Source organism: Pongo pygmaeus, chromosome 18, assembly GCF_028885625.2.
Source record: "Pongo pygmaeus isolate AG05252 chromosome 18, NHGRI_mPonPyg2-v2.0_pri, whole genome shotgun sequence".
Classification (NCBI taxonomy): Eukaryota; Metazoa; Chordata; class Mammalia; order Primates; family Hominidae; genus Pongo; species Pongo pygmaeus.
In genome coordinates, this window is record NC_072391.2 from 19,783,468 (window position 1) to 19,804,574 (window position 21,107).

General features: G+C 46.4%; 1 protein-coding gene across 1 annotated transcript in view; it reads left to right on the forward strand.

The window, feature by feature from the left end:
- Positions 1-21,107, forward strand: part of XYLT1 (xylosyltransferase 1) — a 368,112-nt gene that overhangs the window by 265,172 nt on the left and 81,833 nt on the right. Inside the window, exons 4-5 of the mRNA XM_054454615.2 lie at positions 6,072-6,244; positions 8,268-8,470. Coding sequence (XP_054310590.2) covers positions 6,072-6,244; positions 8,268-8,470 — 376 coding nt within the window. The remainder of the gene's footprint in view (positions 1-6,071; positions 6,245-8,267; positions 8,471-21,107) is intronic.

A 21,107-nucleotide genomic window follows, 5' to 3' on the forward strand; every position in this document is an offset into this window, starting at 1 on the left:
CACTGCAGCCTCGAACTCCTGGGCTCAAGCAGTCCTTCTGCCTCAGCCTCCAGGGTAGCTGGAATTACAGACGCAAGCCACCATGATAAGTATTTGACACAAGCATGATAAGTATTTGACAGGCATCTGATAGTGTTACTAGTCTTTGAGAGTCTACAGGACCAAGGAAAGAAATTGACTTGCCCAGGCCCCCGTGGCTAGTTCACAGCAGAAGCAGGAATTTGAATCCACCTCGTTGCTCTTTATCCAGTATGCTTGTCGCCACACAGCACCGCCTTTTCTGAACCCAGCTACTGGAGAGCAGGGGATTCTTTCTGGGCACCAGACAGCTCCCAAGTTTAATCACCAGAAAACCTCTTTTAAAATTTCCCACTAGGATAAAGGCGTCTCCCACCCAGATCTAACAAAGAACCTTGAGCGTGCAGGATTTCTCCCCCAGTAAGACGAATCCCGCTCCTCTGCAACATGCCTGCTGCTGCTGTGAAACGTTTCCTCATCTGTGATCATGAATCACCCTGGAACCCAGTGGGGTCAGAGATGGACCTCTCTTCCCACTTTGTAAATGAAGAACTGATAATCAGAGAGGGGTGGTGGCTTTCCTAAATCCACACAGTTCAAGGTTGCATTCTACACCCCAGCTCTGAATCCCAGTCACACCTTCCCAGGCAGCATAGAAGCTGGGCTCCAGCTGGGAGCTTCCTAACCCAAGCCCCATTTGCATACAACCTTGTTTCCATGTCTCTATGTTCCCAAGACCCAACTAACCCTCTTAGTTGGAAGTAAGTCAGAAAGTGCCCCTTGCAGCAGCCGGAAGCAGCCCTTTCAGAGTATAAATAGAATCGAGGGCTTCGTTGGTAGAATAACTATTCCAGTCAAGCAGCTCCTTCGCATTTGTTATTAATTGTGGTCTGGGCAGACGCTGCAGAGGGAAATTCCGGTTGTAGATGTTTATTTGCAAGCAGCGGGCTCTAGAGTACACACAGCCCTGGGAGCCAGTGCAGCCTTGAGGTAGAACTCTGGAGCTGGGCCTGTTGGTTAAATCCTGATTATTGTGGATGAGCAGCCACATAGAAATGATGGCTATGACAGTATAATTTATTGAGCATTTACTAGATGCCAGGCACTGTGCTGTCTCCTGGATGTGAATGTCCATGTGAGGTGGATTCTGTGATTATACATACCCATTTTACGGATCAGAATACTAAGGCTTGGAGAGATTGCATAGCAGGTCCAAGGTCATTCACATCTGCCCGACCACAGATCATGTTCTAAACCCCTGCACCTTGCTTTCTCCTCCCAAATCATTATTGCAGGACACTGCTAACATGATCTTTGCTAGCACCACAACATTGGAGCAGCATGTTGACCCTTGCAAAGCACCTTCATCTCTGCTATGTCTTTGAAGCCCAAGGATTACATAGTCCTTGTTTGACCCACAATGCTGCTAAGAAATAGGGAATTTGAGTAACAGAACTAACACAGCACAGCTATCTACTGGGGGAGCTCTCCGGGACCCCCCATCCTCAGCCTTCACATATGCACTGCAGAAATATACTTGATATTCTCTCTCGATAAACCTGGCTTGTTAACATTCATCTGAAGTCAGCTTCTCCTGCTGCCTCTAATCACTCTGATTTTTCCACTTATTTTCTGTTTTGTGCCATGGGAATCTGATTACATTGTTAAATTCTGTTTTTTTTTTTTTTTTTTTGGAGCTGGGCACTGTTTGGGTTTTGGTCTTTCAAAGAGTTCCGTGTTCATAAAGACCCACATAGCTCTGACCACATGTCATTGTTATATCTGTCCTGCAGCTGAAAGCTGACACATTTCCTCTAGGGACGGATTTTCCTCTTTTTGAAATGAGGACAGTTTGATTGAGCATGGTGACCATGACAGGGCTCTGGGATCACAGACTCACTCCATTCTCAGCTCAGCTACTTTATAACTGGGACCTCTCCAAGCCTCAGCTTCCTTGTGCCTACAATAGAAAGATAATAGCTCTGTTTTCATAGCAGTTTTGATAGAAGTGAATAAAATCATGCACAGAAATTGCTTAACACATAGTAGGCACTCAGTAAATGGCTGATCTTTCTCCTGACTCGCTGTCTTCCCCCTCTGCCCCCATTCCCATCCCCATCTCTATTTCTCCTTCTCTGCATGTCTCCTTTCTTTAGATATTTTTGTTCCTTCCCACCCACCCCTTCCCCAGAATAGCTGTACTCAGAAGAGCTCTGGGTTTTTTGTTCCCCATTCTCTTTGCAGCTCCCCAGACTAACTGTCTGACCCAAACATGACTTTATATTTAAGCCAAGGGAGCTCTCTTGCTGGAGTGATTCGTCTTTGATTTCACAGGACTCCTCCCTTTCTCCAAAAGAAAAGCATCCATGTCTGTGTCTGTCTGTAAATCTGTTCTGCCTTTTAAAACCCTAAAGAGAAGTTGTAAAAGACCTCAGCATCCACATCCAAGCCCTATTTAAAGACCAGCATAGAGTCCTTACACCTATCCTCTATATCCCAAATCTCCACTTCTGCAGAGAGCAAGTGGAAATATCAGGGCTGGCTTTGGACTCGGCAACACTCAGCTTCCCCTGCCATCTCTGTCCTCACTCACCGTGTGACCTGGGAAACGTGCTGACCTCTCTGAGCCTCAGAGGATGATAATGCATTCTTCCCAGGGTCAAATAACAATGGATGCATAGGAGGCACTTAAGAAACATCAGCTCCTCTGGATCAGAGCAGCCACTCTTCTTCAGAACACATTCATTAATTTGTTCATTCAAAAACTATGGCAAAAGATGTTCATGGCTACAGGGAAAAGCAAGGGTTAATCTCAAAGGCCCCATACACCTTAAGTGGATGGATGGTGTTTGGGATGATAAGCTCTTGGAGGCTTTGCTGGATGCATAGTTGGAGGGTTTGCTGTATGCTTGAACAGATGAATGGTTAGATATGGATGAGTGGACAGATGAGTAGTTAGATTTGGATGGATGAATAAAAGGATGGATGGATGAATGGGTGGGTGGAGCAATGGATGAATGGTTGGATTTGGATGAATGAATAGGTGGATGGGTGGAGGGATGGATGAGTGGGTGGATGGATGGACAGATAAGTGGTTGGATTTAGATAGATGCATAAATGGATGAATGGGTGGAATGGTGGATGGATGAATGGATGAGTGGTTGGATTTGGATGGATGAAAAAATGGATGAATGAATGGGTGGATGGGTGGAGGGATGGATGAATGGGTGGGTAGATGGATGGACAGATAAGTGGTTGGATTTGGATGGACAAATAAATGGATGAATGGGTGGAATGGTGGATGGATGAATGGATGAGTGGTTGGATTTCGATCGATGAATAAATTAATGAATGGGTGGATGGGTGGAAGGATGGATAAAGGGGTGAATGGGTGGAGGGATAGATGGATGGATGAAAAGATACAGCCTTACTAGTCACCTAGAATCAGCATCTCATCTAATACAGAAATACTGGAATACCTATGTTAGTCCTTAAATGCATGCCTACCTGCCTGCAATAACTAACTTACAAAGTATTTGGTTAGCAACAAGCAACCAATTGTTACAGACTTTTCCTTCCAAACTGTAGGTATGATCATATGGTGTGTACTAGTGGTTCAGGGCATGATCTTTGGAATCAGACCTGTGTTTGAATCTCAGCTTAACTAATTAAAGCAGTGTGACCTTGAGCCAATCCCTTGGCCTCTTCTAAGCTGTGGTTTCCTCATTTGGAAAGCGGGGATAATAGAATTACTTTGTAGGATCATTACGAGGATTAAATTATCTAATGAATGTCAAGGGCTGGTCAATGCTCAATAAAAGGCATTGTTATTTTACTGATCCCAAATGTGCCTTCCTGTAACTTTTGTTTCACTGAGAACCATATATGTGTCAGATACTGTTCAAGTGTTGCAGATTCTGTGGTAAACAAGGCCAAAATAGCCCCTCATCTCTTGGAGCTAATGTTCTAGTGGTGTGTTCAGATAATAAGCAAGTAAACAGATAAACAATTGCAGACAGTGTTACGTGCTATGGAGAAAGTTGAAATCGGGTGAGGTGAAAGAGAGTAAAAGAGGTGGTGGTGAGTCCCTTTTTTGGACTGTGAACTAATGACAAGAAGATGCAGCCATGTAGAGATCTGGGGAGAGGGTGTTCCAGGTCACAGGAAGCCAGGGAGAAGGTCCTAAGGCAGAAATGAGCTTGTTCAAGGAAGAGAAAGAAGGCCAGGGGACAAGATGGAATGTGAGACCCACCAATCGAGGGCAGAGAGATCTGAGTAGTTAGATCACACCAGCCATAGAGGCTGTGTAGTGTGATTTGGACATTATCTACGTCAATCTCGTCCTGTCTCCTGGAACTATGTAGAAAGAGCCTCGTTCATTCAGCAACCATTCAGCCTTCTGATGACAGCTTAGACTTCCGATGTACTAATCCCCCAGCCCCACAGTCTCCATCTCAGTTCTCCTGGTTTAGATGCTGGGACACTTGCAGCTACTACCCTGACAATGTCCTGGGTCCCATAAACCCAGAACTCTTAAGAAATTGGGTTGGACCCAAGTGAAATCAGGCTGAGGAAAGCTAGGAGATTTCTAGTTGAGATTGTAATAAACTAAACTAGGAAGCTGTGTTTTTATCTGAAGCAACAGAAAGAAAGAGAGGAGACTTTGGGGCTGATTTTTGGAATAAAATATGTCTGGGACTATTTATCCAAGTGGATGTGGTATAGGATTTGGATTTAAAAGAACATGATAGATGACAATGGGTGATCTGTAGCCTTACTGATGCAGGAGCTCAAGGCAGGCCACAAGCACCTGGACCCTCATCCCCCTTTGGCAATGTACTCCACGTTAGTTTTCTTCTCAGGCAACCTCTCTCCATATGGGAACAGAAAGGCTCATAGAATATTCTAGTCTCCTGTGTAACAGAAAAAGAACCTCTCACCGGGCACGGTGGCTCACGTCTGTAATCCCAGCACTTTGGGAGGCCAAGGTGGGCAGATCACCTGAGGTCAGGAGTTCGAGACCAGCCTGGCCAACATGATGAAACCCCATCTCCACTAAAAATACAAAAATTAGCTAGGCATGGTGTTGCGTGCCTGTAATCCCAGCTACTCAGGAGGCTCAGGCAGGAAAATCGCTTGAAACTGAGAGGTGGAGGTTGCAATGAGCAGAGATCGCACCACTGTGCTGCAGCCTGGGCAACAGAGCAAGACTCCGTCTCAAAAAAAAAAAAAGATAACCTCTCTTATGTAGTAGTTCTAACAAAAGTCTAGCATTCTGTCTTATTGGTTAATTAACTTGGTTGAGTCCTATGTTCATCTCTAAACAATACTGTGGCTGTGGAGAATCAGCGTTCCCATGGGCCAGGCCTAAGCTGTAGGTCCACCCCTGAAATTGATGATGGAGTTAGGTCTTCCCCACCCATATGGACTGAGAATAGCGGAGAGGAGGATGATGCCACAAAAGGTATTGGATGGTGAAGTTTCAGTTATGCAAGATGAGTAAATTTAAAGATCCTGCTGTACAACATTGTATTAATAGGCAGCAGTACTGTAGTGTACACTTCAACATTTATTAAGAGGGTAGATTTCATGCTATCTGTTCTTACCACCATTAAAACAAACAATATATTGGGTGCTATTAGAAGAAGGGAGAATGAATTCTGGACAGGCAAAAACAACACATGCATCTTACGTTCACTAACTCGAAATTAACTGCTTCTTCCTCTGTCATTCAGAGATACATCTCTTATAGCTCTCACCTCCTCCTGCCTTGTTCAGTAGCTTAATATGTGTCCATGTGTCTCGTCCAGCATTTTTAAGCTCCTCAGAATGGAAACTATGTCATAACAACCCCAGGGTCCCCTAACCCCTTTTGTGCCTGACAGTGTGAGAATCTAAGACGTGCTTAGTGGCATTGAATTATGTTTTAAGGCCCAATTTGATGACCGTGCCCCTAAAATAGTCCCCAAAAGAAGCACCAGAGAAACTTCCCACCCCTGCAAAGGATGGCAGAGCCTCACTTTCTCCTCTCTGTTCTCTTGGATTTTCCCCAGGTAAAGCCAACAAGAACGTGCAGTGGGACGAGGACTCCGTGGAGTACATGCCGGCCAACCCGGTCAGAATCGCCTTTGTCCTGGTGGTCCACGGCCGCGCCTCTCGGCAGTTGCAGCGCATGTTCAAGGCCATCTACCACAAAGACCACTTCTACTACATCCACGTGGACAAGGTGAGAGGCCTCTGTGATCGCCCCTTGCTGGGCTTCCTGCGGGGTCTGTGGGTCCCTCTCTGATACCCTCCTTCTGCATCGCTAGTCCAGGCTGCCTGCTTTCAGAAAAAGCTTGGAAGCTGACCACCTGTCTCTCCACAGAGCATGTGGCCCTAGAGTGCTGTCTCTATGTGTGTGTTAGTTTCAGAGTTTCCAGCTGTGACTTACAGTTTTGTCCATAAATGATAAATGCTGTTTTTGGTTTTTTTTTTTCTTTCTTTTTTTTTTTTTTTTTGATGGAATCTTGCTCTGTCGCCAGGCTGGAGTGCAGTGGCATGATCTTGGCTCACTGCAATCTCTGCCTCCTGGGTTCAAGCAATTCTCCTGCCTCAGCCTCCCAAGTAGCTGGGACTATAGGTGCATGCCACCACACCCTGCTAATTTTTGTATTTTTAGTAGAGACAAGGTTTCACCATGTTGGCCAGGATGGTCTCGATCTCTTGACCTCGTGATCCGCCCACCTCGGCCTCCCAAAGTGCTGGGATTACAGGTGTGAGCCACCGTGCCTGCCTCTCACATACTTTGTGGGAATAGCTTACCTGTATTAGTCCATTTTCATGCTGCTAATAAAGACATACCCGAGACTGAGTAATTTATAAAGAAAGATGTTTAATGGACTCACAGTTCTAAGTGGCTGGGGAAGCCTCACAATCATGGCGGAAGGCAAAAGGCACGTCTTACATGGCAGCAGCAAGAGAGAAAAATGAGAGCCAAGCAAAAGAAGTTCCGTGTAAAACCATCAGATCTCATGAGACTTATTCACTACCACAAGAACAGTATGCGAGAAACCACCCCCATGATTCAATTATCTCCCACCAGATCCCTCCCATAACACGTGGGAATTATGGGAGCTACAATTCAAGATTAGATTTGGGTGGGGACACAGCCAAACCATATCACTATCCCAGGAGTGTGTACACTTTTTCTATGGAAGGCAAGATAGTACATATTTTAGGTGTTGCAGGGCACATACTCTCTGTCACAGCTACTCAGCAATGCCCTTGTGCTAAAGCAGCCAAGGAGAATGTGTCAGCAAATGAGCGTGGCTGTGTACCAATAAAACTTTATTAACAAAAACCTGCATCAGCCCTGCTGACTCCCAAGCTACCTTGTCCCTGAGGTTTCTATTGGTGACACAATTATGGCTTTAGTCAAGAAGGCAAAGGGGGATGTCTTGTCCAAAAGGTTGGCTTCTAGCAGACCTGTGAGAGGATAATGGAGGAGCAATGAGTAGGAGGGGGGGACAGAAAACAGAAATTCTGCCTCTGAAATATAGATGGGTTTAGATAGAGCCACATTTCCCAGCTTGTCTTCCTCAGACCCCATGCAGCTGTCATGTATAAGAATGCAAAGTTGGCCGGGTGCAGTGGCTCACGCCTGTAACCCCAGCACTTTGGGAGACCGAGGTGGGCAGATCACCTGAGGTCAGGAGTTCCAGACCAGCCTGTCCAACATGGTGAAGCCCCATCTGTACTAAAAATACAAAATTTATCTGGGCGTGGTGGCGCATACTTGTAATCCCAGCTACTCGGGAAGCTGAGGCAGGAGAATTGCTTGAACTTGGGTGGTGGAGGTTGCAGTGAGCTGAGATGGCACCATTTTGCTCCAGCCCAGGTGACGGAGCGAGACTCTGTCTAAATAAATAAATAAAGCGAGACTCCATCTCAAAATAAAATAAAATAAGATAAAATTTTAAAAATGTGAAGTCTCAGGCACCACCAGCCCAAGCCTAGTGAACCATTAGCTCAGAAGTGCAGCCAGTGAATCTGCATTTCAAATAGCTAATTTGAAATGTAAAAAATAATACAAGTTTGAATTGCAGTACAGAAAGACACTCCAGTCCAGGATCATTTACTTGGCAAAGGCCACTGTGCTCAGAAATGCCCAATGAGGAGGGAAGAGACAGAGAGGGGACGGGGTGAGGGGCATGCCTGGGTGTTTTCTAGGCCACTGACTGTCATCACCCTTTCTCTCCTGGAAAAAGCGCTCTAATTACCTGCATCGGCAAGTGCTCCAGGTCTCCAGGCAGTACAGCAACGTCCGCGTCACCCCCTGGAGAATGGCCACCATCTGGGGGGGAGCCAGCCTCCTGTCCACCTACCTGCAGAGCATGCGGGACCTCCTGGAGATGACCGACTGGCCCTGGGACTTCTTCATCAACCTGAGTGCAGCCGACTACCCCATCAGGTAAGGCAGCCAAGGGCCCCAAGCCAGTCTTGTCTGACGTCCTGCTCTGGCTGTTCATGGCTGGGAACTCACGAGGCAGAAGGAGACTGATGCATAGTCTCCAGAGGATCTCTCAGGATAGGATTCTGATTGGACCTGAGAATCATTGATTCATTCACTCATTCATTCACGCATTCAACAGATACAGACTGAGCACGTGGTTTTCCCAGCTCTATTAGCTGATATACCAGTGCACTAAACAGTTGGAAACTCCAACCCGCATGGAGCTTTATATTAGGGTTCTCTAGAGGGACAGAACTAACAGGATAGATGTATATATAAAGGGGAGTTTATTAAGGAGTATTGACTCACACAATCACAAGGTGAGGTCTCACCATAGGCTGTCTGCAAGCTGAGGAGCAAGGAAGCCAGTCCGAGTCTCAAAACCTCAAAAGTAGGGAAGCCCACAGTGCAGTCTTCAGTCTGTGGTCGAAGGCCCAAGAATCCCAAAGCTGAAGAACTTGGAGTCTGATGTTCAAAGGCAGGAAGCATCCAGCATGGGAGACTCAGCCAGCATATTCCTTCCACGTTCTGCCTGCTTTTATTCTGGCCACTCTGGCAGCTGATTAGATTATGCCCACCCAGATTGAGAGTGGGTCTCTGCCTTTCCCAGTCCACTGACTCAAATGTTAATCTCCTTTGGCAACACCCTCACAGACATGGCCAGAAACAATACTTTGCATCCTTCAGTCCAATCAAGTTGACACTCAATAGTAACCATCACAGGCTTCCATTCAAGTAGGGAGACAAACAACAAAATAAGTTAAATGATATCTTAGAAAAATAAAGTAAAGGGCAAAAGTAGGGGAGAGTTGTAATTTTACCAATGGTGGCCTGGAAGGTTTTCATGGATAAGAACAGAAGAAGATGAAAAAGAGAGTCACACCTAAAGAGAAAGTGGTCCAGGCAGGGGCAAAGGCAGGGGCTGAGCCCAGAGATGGGTCCATGCCTGGCTTGTGCGAGGAACAGCAGGGTTCAGTGGAGCTGTAACAGAGTAAGTGAGGGGTAGCATAACAAAAGATATAAAATCAGAGAGTAATTTGAGGCCAGATCGTGGTGATCCTAGAATTTGGCTGTTAGTCCAAGCAAGAGGTAAGCCACTGGCATGATACTTTGAATGATATCCTGAACGATATATACATATATATATTTTGGAGACAGAGTCTCACTCCGTCACCCAGGCTGGAGTGCAGTGGTGTGATCTTAGCTCACTGCAGCCTGCACCCACCAGGTTCAAGTGATTCTCCTACTTCAACCTCTGAAGTAGCGTAGAGATGGTGTTTCACCATGTTGGTCTCAAACTCCTGGCCCCAGGTGATCCGCCTGCCTTGGCCTCCCAAAGTGCTGGGATTATAGGTGTGAGCCATCGCGCCAGGCTGTTACTTTCTCTTGAGAGGGCAGCTTTTTCCTTTGACTGTGTTTTCCATCTGGATTCGCTGACAAGGGTGAAAAGGAAAGTGGATGGGGGTGAAGAGGGGGATCTTCCTCCCTCTAATGGCACGAGGCCATAGGGTTCAGCATTCCCAGGAGACCTAGATGAAGGGGTCCTAAAAATATAAAACTTTCATTAAGGCAACTTTCAAACATGCACAAGAGTACCAAGAATAGTGTAATGAACTCCCACATAGATGTCACCCAGGTTAATTCATGGCCATTTTTCTTGTATCTGGACTTTCATCCTCTTCCCCCAACAGTGGGTTATTTTGAAAGAAATATAAGATATCACAGAATTGTATCTATAAATATTTTAGTATATATCTAGAAAAGATAAGATCTCTTTTTTAAGACAGCATCACAATGATGCTTATACCTAAAATATTAGCAGGCATGTTCTAATGGCATCAAATATCTAGGTCACATATTCCCAAGAGTTTGAGTTTTGAATCAGAACCCAAAAAAGGTACAAGCATGGAAGGAAGACCTCTCTTTAAAGCTAGAAGCGGCTGCTTTCTTCTTCACAGCTTGGTCACTGGGGGGTCGTCTTCATTCCTAGGCTTGGGGGCATCCCACCATCTATCTGCTGGGAGACCCTAGACTGCAGAAGGTACTGGGGAGGCACAATCTCTGGTCGGTTTGAACAGGGTACACCTGACACACTTGAACCTGAGAAAAATGACAGGCACTAGAAAGACAACTGTTTTCTTTTGTCCATAGGACAGAGGGATAAACGGGAATGGTTATAGAACATTGCTGGTAGAGTTTTACTTACCACAATTTTGTTCATTTGTTCAACAAACATTTACTGAGCAACTACCGTGCTACATTCTAAGTAGTGCATTTTGTGAACAAAAGCGATGCAGCTTCCTGTACTTCTCCCCTGCTCATGGAATGTGTATCCTAGCTGAGAAGATGGAGTTAGATGATCGTGCCAAAGACACATCATGCAAGGTGTGAACAAGCCATAAAGCAAGGAAGATGTGGGCCGGGTGCAGTGGCTCACGCCTGTAATCCCAGCACTTTGAGAGGCCAAGGCAGGTGGATCACAAGGTCAGGAGTTCGAGACCAGCCTGGCCAAGACGGTGAAACCCCACCTCTACTAAAAATACAAAAATGAGCTGGGCGTGGTGGTGTGTGCCTGTAATTCTACCTACTTGAGAGGCTGAGGCAGGAGAATTGCTTGAACCCAGGAGGCGGAGGTTGCAGTGAGCCGAGATCGCGCCACTGTACTCCAGCCTGGCAACACAGCAGGACTCCGTCTCAAAAAAACAAAAAACAAAAAAGAAAGGAAGATGTGGGAGTGAAGAACTCGATGGCCATAATCAGGAGGTCAGAAAGGTGTCTGAATATTCAGCTTTGAACCGAGACCTAGAGGACAAGAAGGGATCCATTGGGAGGGAAATAAGAAAGAGATCCTTCTAGACTGGGATTCCTAGCAGTGGCACTGCTGATGTTTGGGGATGGATAATTCTTTGCTGTGGGTACCATCCTGTGCATTGCAGGATGCGTAGCAGCATCTCTGGCCTCTACCCACTAGATGCCAGGAACACACCCTGCCCACTTTTGCCAACCACAGCTGTCTCCAGACATTGACTCATGACCTCTGGGAGCTAAAATTGCCTCCACTTGAGAATCACCGTTTCTTATAGAGGGAACAGCCTGGGCACAATGTAGCACAGAAACAAACTTGTTGCGTTTGAGAAAAATAAACAATGGAAAGAGTATAATAAAAGAATGAGAAGTGAGTTTAGACAAGTACATGGCAAGGAGGGGTTAGAACATTCCCTCTCCATCTTTCATGAAAGGAATGAGTTTGGAAATGTCCCAAAATGCTGAGCATAGCAGCTAGTGTGGCAGACACTTGTTTCAACCCTTACAACAAACCTGTTTTACAGAGGAACAAACTGAGGCCCAATGTCATGTGACGAATGCATGGCGGAGTGGGGATTAGAACCAGTTTCGTCTGGTTGCAAAGTTGGTATTCTTTCTGGCTTGAAGTCGGCCTTTTAGGGAAATCAGCAGAACTGGACTGGCAGGATGGCCCCAGGCCACCTTGAAAGCACAGAAGGGAACAATCCCACCCCATGAGCTTGTGGCGGGGTGGAGTAGTGGCTGGACTGCCTTGCAGCAGGGATGTCCAGGATGGTCCTGGGAGGACCCCCATTGTCTGTTCCTGAGTCTTAGGGGCTATGCTCAAAGTTCCCACATTCTTCCTTCTCTGGATTCCCAGTGGAGGCCTCAGAGGTCATGCCAGCCTAGGTTGGGGGCCCGCATTAAGCCAGAGACCACTTGAGGCCAGGTAGGCATGCGCATTGCTGCCCCCTAGAGGCCACCGTTGGCTTGCTTTGCGTGGCCTCTTCCCCTAAAGAGTCCAGCTTGGCTCAGCACCCAGGAGGGTGAGTGCCTGCACTCTTGTCAAACTGCTTAGGGCTCGAATCCGAGTTCTGCCACTTAGCTAGCAGCGTGACCGCAGGCAAGTAAATCCAATTTCTGTGAAATCAGGATATAATAATAGAACCTAGCAGCCTGCCGGACAGTTGGAAGGTGCTCCATGAATGTCAGCCATTTATACGTAAGCTACATCCGAGGTCTCATCTTGTATCTCTGAGAGGCCCAGAAGTCCTTTCTCAGGCCATGCGTGCAACCTCTTTTGGGGTTCAGAGAAGAGAGTTGTCTTATCTGTGGCTTTTTTGCTTTAGTGCCCCAGGTCACTCTGTGTCTCTTGGCCTTTCTCATCGTCTTCCTCTACTTCACTGATCTCATTTCCATGGTGCCTCCCACGAATTCCTTTGCCCACTCTTCTTTGCCAGCCTCATAGCCAGAGGCACTTTATGCATCAAGCACTGCTGGTTCCTCTTGCTGTTGTTTTCATGAAGTTGCCCTACACAAAAACATATGAATTTTGCAGATGAATGGTTTCATCGTGGGCAATGCTGATAGGTTTTCAGTTTCCATCTGCCGCCCCATCTGTAGCTTCCAAAACCACTACTTCTCCCATCCCAGAAAGAATGAGCAAACTTAGGAGTCTTCTCAAAGGGGTGGTAGTGCCCAAGTCAGGCACTTCTAATAGGCACTGAAAACTTGGGGGATACTTAAGGGTCCAGCCAGCCTGACGTGGCCACTGTGAGCTGCTCTGTGATTTGACGTCACCTCCCTGTGTCCCTGCACAACCCTCACTGTGGGGGATGGCGGGGCGGGCAGATTCTTCCTCTCTTAGATATTAAAGATACACTGGTCTTTACTGGTCGCTAGCCTTGTTTAGGCCCTGGACGCAGACATCCTGGTTTCAGATTCTGCCCCACCACCAACTGGGCATGTGGATCAGCACGAGTTGCTTCAACTTTCTGCATCTCAAATTCTCCACCTTAAAATAAACACAATATTAGTGCCTATTTCAGAGGTCTCTTAGGAAGTTTCAGTGAAATCTTGCATGACAAGGACCTACCACAGTGTCTAATGACAGAAAGTGGTTGATAAATGCCCAAATTACTCCATGGCTATAAGTAACTGTGGGACTTGAGTTACTTTCCCTTTTCTCTTTGATAGAGTTAAAAGAGTAGTAAAGTATTTCTTGAACTCACATCTCTGTCAAAAGAGGGAAAAGTGGGCCAAGCACAGTGGCACACAACTGTAATCCCAGGACTTAAGGCAGGCAGATCACTTGAGGTTAGGGGTTCGAGACCAGCCTGGCCAACATGATGAAACCCCGACTCTACTAAAAATACAAAAATTAGCCAGGCATGGTTGTGCGCACCTGTAACCCCAGCTACTCATGAGGCTGAGGCATGAGAATCACTTGAACCCGGGAGGCAGAGGCTGTAATGAGCCGAGATTGTACCACTGCACTCCAGACTGGGTGACAGACTGAGACTCTGTCTTAAAAAAAAAAAAAAAAAAAAAAAAAGGTGGGAAAAGCAAAGATAGACGCGAGACTGTCTCAAGAAAAACAGAATAGATCCAATTCACTTGTGGACATGAAGAATATTCCTGAACTTGGCATATGCAAGCTGAGAGTGTTTAGAGACTCTAGGTGTTCCTGCTCTGCTGTTGACATAACTTCCTGGTCCACATAGGCTCCGGTTGGAGCTGGTTGTGTACCCAGCACGTGGATGAAAGTGGAAAATGGATACTTTCAAACTCTGAGGCCCTGCTAGGTCTTGAATCCTCAAAAGGTACGATGGTTTTATTCGTATGTTCTATTTACTGAGGCAAGGAATTATACCTGGCCTACTTTGGATTGGCTGCAGGAAGAGATGAAGCCAATAGCACTTTGCCCTGTTTCTTGGTTTGGACTTGTAGTAAGAGACCTCAGCTGGGTGTGGTGGCTCATGCCTGTAATGCCACCAGCACTTTGGGAGGCCGAGGGGGGTGGATCACCTGAGGTCAGGAGTTTGAGACCAGCCTGGCCGATATGGTGAAACCCCGTCTCTACTAAAAATACAAAAATAAGCTGGGTGTCGTGGTGGGTGCCTGTATCCCGGTACTTCGGAGGCTGAGACAGGAGAATTGGTCGAACCCAGGAGGCAGAGGTGGTAGTGAGCTGAGATCATGACATTGCACTCCAGCCTGGGCAACAAGAATGAAACTCCGTCTGAAAAAAAAAAAGAAAGAGAGAGACCTCATGCCTCACACTGTGTCTTTCCCTAAGGCCAGTGTCTTGGGGCAAATCAGATGTAAAGAGAGGAGGGTTGAGTGTGTCCTTGGCCTCTCCCGGGGTTCACATTCAGTCTGTGGTATGTACACACATGTGTGCACACATGGGGCAGTGTATGTGTACAGAAACCACCAGGCAGGGGAAATCATGTTGACATTTTCCTGCTACTTCTGCCTCTCGGGTATCCACAGCAACAAAGTCGAAACTATCAGGGCCCACCACATGGACATATAAGTTACATTAACTGGAGATTCAAATGTCTGCCTTGAGATCCTACCAGAGCCACAGGCTGAGAGCACGAGAGAGCTGTTCCATGGTGCCTCAGTAGGAAACACCAGCTGGTAAAGACAGGAGCAGGTGGCCAGGGCTTCTCTACAATCTCCCAAAGACCAGAGTTTATATGGGACCAATCAAGCAAGATTAACCCCCAGACTAACAGCACAGACACTTACTGCACACCTGCTGTGTGCTGGGCCCTCTTCAGGGCCCTTTACCACATATTTCATCTTAATCCCCATCCCCCAAAACACAATGGCTACTGGGTAAGTAAGTTTAGAGAAATTAGTAATTAGAGTAATTAGAAATTAGAGCAGAGGAAGCTTTGCAGGGAAGTCAAGCCCTTGATAATGTTCAGCACAGATCCCAGTCACTCTGGGATTTGAAATGAAGTTGAGCAGTATGGAAGTCCAAGCATCCGTGTACAGTCACTGCATCTGTATACAGATCACATCCCTTTAGTCTGCTAAAGTGGGACCTAAATGGATCAAAGAATTCCTGTAGTTAAGACCGCACAGCAACCACAACAAATGTATATGTAGCACTTCGTACATTCCTAGCATTATTCTAAGTGCTTTACAATTCAGGGGTGTCCAAGGGAGAGAACACAGTTATGGCTCCTCAGTTTCTTTTCCTGGTTGGGCCAGTAAAGCCCCTTCCTCATCCCTCTTTTCTGCTCATCACTAGAGACAGAAACTAAAAACCATGGCTTCAGGCTGCTAAAAGCCTAAAACAAAAAAACAAAACAGAACAACCAAATAAGGCAGGGTTGGACAAGCTTGTTTACATCGCTTTGACAGCAACTCTGAAGTATGCACTCTTGATATCCCCATTTTTCAGATGAAGAAACTGAGGCACAGAGATGTTAAGAAACTTGACCCCGAGGCTACGGCCAGTAAACTGTAGAACCACGATCCTTTTTTTTTTTTTGTGAAATTTATATAACATAAAATTAACCATCCCATTACTGGGTATATACCCAAAGGATTATAAATCATGCTGCTTTAAGGACACATGCACACGTATGTTTATTGTGGCACTATTCACAATAGCAAAGACTTGGAATCAACCCAAATGTCCATCAAGGATAGACTGGATTAAGAAAATGTGGCACATATACACCATGGAATACTATGCAGCCATAAAAAAGGATGAGTTCTTGTCCTTTGTAGGGACCTGGATGAAGCTGGAAACCATCATTCTCAGCGAACTATCGCAAGGACAAAGAACCAAACACCGCATGTTCTCACTCACAGGTGGGAATTGAACAATGAGAACATTTGGACACAGGAAGGGGAACATCACACACTGGGGCCTGCCGTGGGGTGGGGGGAGGGGAAAGGGATAGCATTAGGAAATATACCTAATGTAAATGACGAGTTAATGGGTGCAGCACACCAACATGGCACATGTATACATATGTAACAAACCTGCATGTTGTGCACATGTGCCCTAAAACTTAAAGTGTAATAAAAAAAAAAAAGGTGAAATTTATATAACATAAAATTAACCACTTTCAATTGTTGAATGGCATTCAGTACATTCACAGTGTCAGGCAACCATACCCTCTCTCTAATCCTAAATATTTTCATCATCCCAAAAGAAAACGCTGTTACCCATTAAGCAGTCACTTCTCAAAAACCTCTCCCCAGTCTCTGGCAATCACTAATCTCCTTTCTGTATCTATGAACTTGATTTGCCTATTCTTGACATTTTTATTTATTTATTTTGAGATGGAGCCTCCCTTCTTGTTGCCCAGGCTGGAGTGCAATGGTGCGATCTCGGCTCACTACAACCTCTGCCTCCCAAGTTCAAGCTATTCTCCTGGCTCTGCCTCCCAAGTGGCTGGGATTATAGGCTTGCACCACCATACCTGGCTAATTTTGTATTTTTAGTAGAGATAGGATTTCACCATGTTGGTCAGTCTGGTCTCAAGCTCCTGACCTCATGTAATCTACCCGCCTCAGCCTCCCAAAGTGCTGAGATTACAGGTGTTAGCCACCATGCCCAGCCTATTCTGGACATTTTATATGAATGCAGTTACATAGTATATGACATTTGGCGACCTGCTTCTTTCACTTAGCTTAATATTGTTGAGGTTCATCTGCATCGTAGCATGTGGCAGTACTTCATTCCTTTTTACAGCTGATACTCTATCATGTTGATATACTTGTACCACAATCTGTTTATCCAATTGTCAGTCAATATACTCAGCATTCTGAAGCTTCCCAAAGCCCCTGTCTCCTGGCCATGTTGTATCTGTGTTGTATGCCCTGAATGGAGGACCTCATCTGGTTTAAGAAGATGCAGCTCCATCACGTGGGACTCTGCCCATCAGTGGTGTTGGAGGACTCTTGTTAAGCAAGTCTTGGTGACTGTTTGGCCATGGGGAGTTGTATATCTGAGCATATTGGCCTGATGGCCTTTCCCATTGACACCGGATCTTCTCTACCCATGCTAGCCCCTGGACCTCAGCTGAATGGGAAAGAAACTTCCAGTGATTCTCATTGTCTGGGGAAGATTCAGGTTGAAGATGGAAATGTGGAGCAGTACAGTGTGAGGTCCAAGCTTCCCTTTTTCCCTTCATCCTTCTCTCAACACCAAGCCCCTTCTGATGACAATCTTGGGGTGCTTTGAGGAGGAAAGTGCTTAGGTCAGCCCAGTGAAGATATTTCTCTACTTCCACAGATGAGTTCAGGAGATGGGGCTCCTTCTGACTTTACCCATTCACCCAAAAAAATATTTATTGAGCACCTACTATGTGTTGGACACTGTGCTAAGCAGCAAGTACTCAAAGGTGAAGAAAAACATATCCAGCCCTGCCCTCATCGTAGTGGTCAAGGGTGCAGGCTGGAGCCAGTCCACCTGGGTCCAAATCGCAGCTTCTTTATTTACTAGCTGTGTGAAGTTGGACACACAGTCCCTGTGCCTCAGTTACTTCATCTGTAAAATGGGCATAATAATGGCACCACCCCATAGGGTTGCTTTGAGGGTTGAGTCCATATATGTAAAGTGCTTAGCACACAGTGAGGGTTATCCATGTGATAGCCACGGTTATTAATAGAGGAAGGAGACAGACGTTAATCACAGATCACAGGAGTGCACATATGACAAAGTCAGGCAAGCATTCTGAAAAAAAGGAATGAAGGATCTATGAGCACTTTGCATAGGAATCTCACATGGACTGAGGGCCTGGATGGCTTCCCTGAGGAGGCAGCCTGTGAACTGAGATGTAGATGCTGGGTAGGAGTTTAGGAGAAGTGTGAGGAGGTTCCAAGCAGGCATCCCAGGAAGAGGGGGCAGCATGGGACCCTGGCATATCTGAGGATCTGAAAGAAGGCAACTATGGGTGAAACATAAGAGGCGGGGGTTTGCCTTCTTACAAATGAGGTAGGTCGAGGCAAGCCCATGTGGGCACTTGAGATGTCCTATTGGGTCATTAAAGCCTCAGTCTGTGAGCAGTGAGGTTTTAGGGAAGAGTCACAATATTTGCCACATTGAGAGATTGTACCGGCTGCCGTGGGAGAATAGATGGGAGTGGGGCCCAAATGGGAGTGGGGAGGCCAGATCGTAAGCAGTTGCTTCCGCTGACCCCAGAGCCACATCCACAGAGCCCCCTATTCACCAAACCTCCAGGCAGAAGCAGGTGTCCTAGAAGGAAGCCATAAGGAACTTCCTGAACCCAAGCAACCATGTAGTCTTTTAGTCTCACAGAGTCAGGCAGCCACCTTCTGTTTGGGGACCAGGACCCCACACCTGTGCAAAACAGCCTCGTTCAGGAGACTCAGAGGATTTCAACAGGAGCTGGAGCAGAGAACGGAGAAGCAAGCATGAGATGCAAGGGTCTTAGGAGAGCGGGTCAGAAAAAAGCCGATCATAAGCCAAGAGGGGCACAGCCAGAGGATTAGAGGAAGAATGTGGGTTGAGTGAATGTGAGAAAGAATATGGGTGGAGACCCCTCTTTGTCTTTTGTTCTTTTTTTTTTTTTTAAAGTGATGAAATATGGTGAGAGTGATAAAATAAGTGAGAATTGCTTGAACCTGGGAGGCGGAGGTTGCAGTGGACTGAGATCACGCCATTGTACTCCAGCCTGGGCAAAAGACCAAAACTTCATCTCAAAAAGAAAATAAAAAGAAAGAAAAGAAAAGTGATAAAATACACTTAAAATAAAATTGACCTTTTTAAGCTTTCTTTCTTTTTTTTTTTTTTTTTTTTTTTTTGAGACAGGGTCTGGCTCTGTCGCCCAGGCTAGAGTACAGTGGGTGCAATCTTGGCTCACTCTAACCTCTGCCTTCCAGGTTCAAGTGATTCTCATCCCTCAGCCTCCCAAGTAGCTAGGATTACAGGTGTGCACCACCATACTTGACAATTTTTTTTTTTTTGGAAACTGAGTCTTGCTCTGTTACCCAGGCTGGAGTGCAGTGGCGTGATCTTGGCTCACTGCAAGCTCCGCCTCCCCGGTTCAAGGGAATCTTCTTCAGCCTCCTGAGTAGCTGGGATTACAGGCACGTGCCACCATGCCCGGCTAATTTTTTTGTGTTTTTAGTAGAGACAGGGTTTTGCCTTGTTGGCCAGGCTGGTCTTGAACTCCTGGCCTCAAGTGATCTGCCCACCTCGGCCTCCCAAAGTCCTGGGATTACAGGCATGAGCCACCACAGCTGGCCTGATTCTTCTACATTTTAGAAGAATCCAAAATGTCTTCCTATCCTATATCAGTCACCCTTCTGGTTCCTCCATTTCTCTGAATAGGACCACTCTCCTCCTGAGCACCTGCAGCTGGAAGCCTGTGTGCCCCCTTCCTTGCTGCTCCATCTGCACCTTGCATATTCTCGTTCTAACCCTGACATCTCTCCGTGTGCATCCCCATCTGTGATGCCCTTCATCGCCACCCAGGTCAGACCCTCTTCACCTCACACCTGCGGTATTAGCACAGGTGTGCTCTGACGGAGACTCCAAGTCTCCCAGGAGAAGACAGGCTGAGCCAGACTCTTAAAACAGGATAGAGCTGCTTCTCGAGGCCATTTCCTGAACACCCGTCATGTGCCAGGCTATGGGTGTTCTGCAGGGAGCAGGACAGACACCATCCCTGCCACAAGGAGCTTGGCATCTCATGATGTGCTTCTCAGCCAGGTCAAATCAAGGTTCTGTGTGATTCTCAGAAATTCAGAGTTCACTAGGCGCAGTGGCTCCTGCCTATCCCAGCACTTTGAGAGGCCAAGGTGGGAGGATCACTTGATCCCAGGAGTTCAAGACCAGCCTGGGCAACAAAGCAAGAACCCCATTTCTACCAAAAAAAATTAACCAGGTGTGGTGCACCCCTGTAATGCCAGATACTTGGGAGGGTCAAAATAAAAGAAAGAAATCGGCCAGGCATGGTGGCTCACATCTGTAATCCCAGCCCTTTGGGAGGCCAAGGCAGGCAGATCACCTGAAGTCAGGAGTTTGAGACCAGCCTGACCAACATGGTGAAACCCCATCTTTACTAAAAATTACAAAATTAGCTGGGTATGGTGGCACATGCCTGTAATCCCAGCTACTTAGGAGGCTGAGGCAGGAGAATCGCTTGGACCCAGGAAGGAGAGGTTGCAGTGAGCCAAGATCGCACCACTGTACTCCAGCCTGGGCAGCAAGAGTGAAATTCCGTCTTAAAAAATAAAAATAAAAATAAAAGAGAAATCCAGAGTTCCATTCCAGATCAACTGAATATAAATTCTTTGTGGATGCCAAGAATCAGTTTCTCTCTCTCTCTGTGTATATATATATTTGAGATAGAGTCTTCACTCTGTCATCCAAACTGGAGTGTGCTACAATCTCAGCTCATTACAACTTCCACCTCCCAGTTCAAGCAATTCTCCTGCTTCAGCCTTCCAAGTAGCTGGGATTACAGGCACTCTCCACCACATCTGGCTAATTTTTGTATTTTTAGTAGAGACGAGGTTTCACCTTGTTGTCCAAGCTGGCCTCAAACTCATGACCTCAAGTGATCTGCGCACCTCAGCCTCCCAAAGTGCTGGGATTACAGGTGTGAGCCACTGTGCCCAGCCAAGAATCTATATATTTTTAAAGCATCCCACACCCTGCAGGTGAGAATTGATATCCACTGGTCCAGGGAGAGAGAGAGACATCTTTCACATAGTTAGAGAAATAAATAGAAGCTACATGCTGTGTTAGAAAATGTTAGCCTCAGTACTTCGTGGGAAAGCATACTTGGTGGCCCAACACTCAGATATT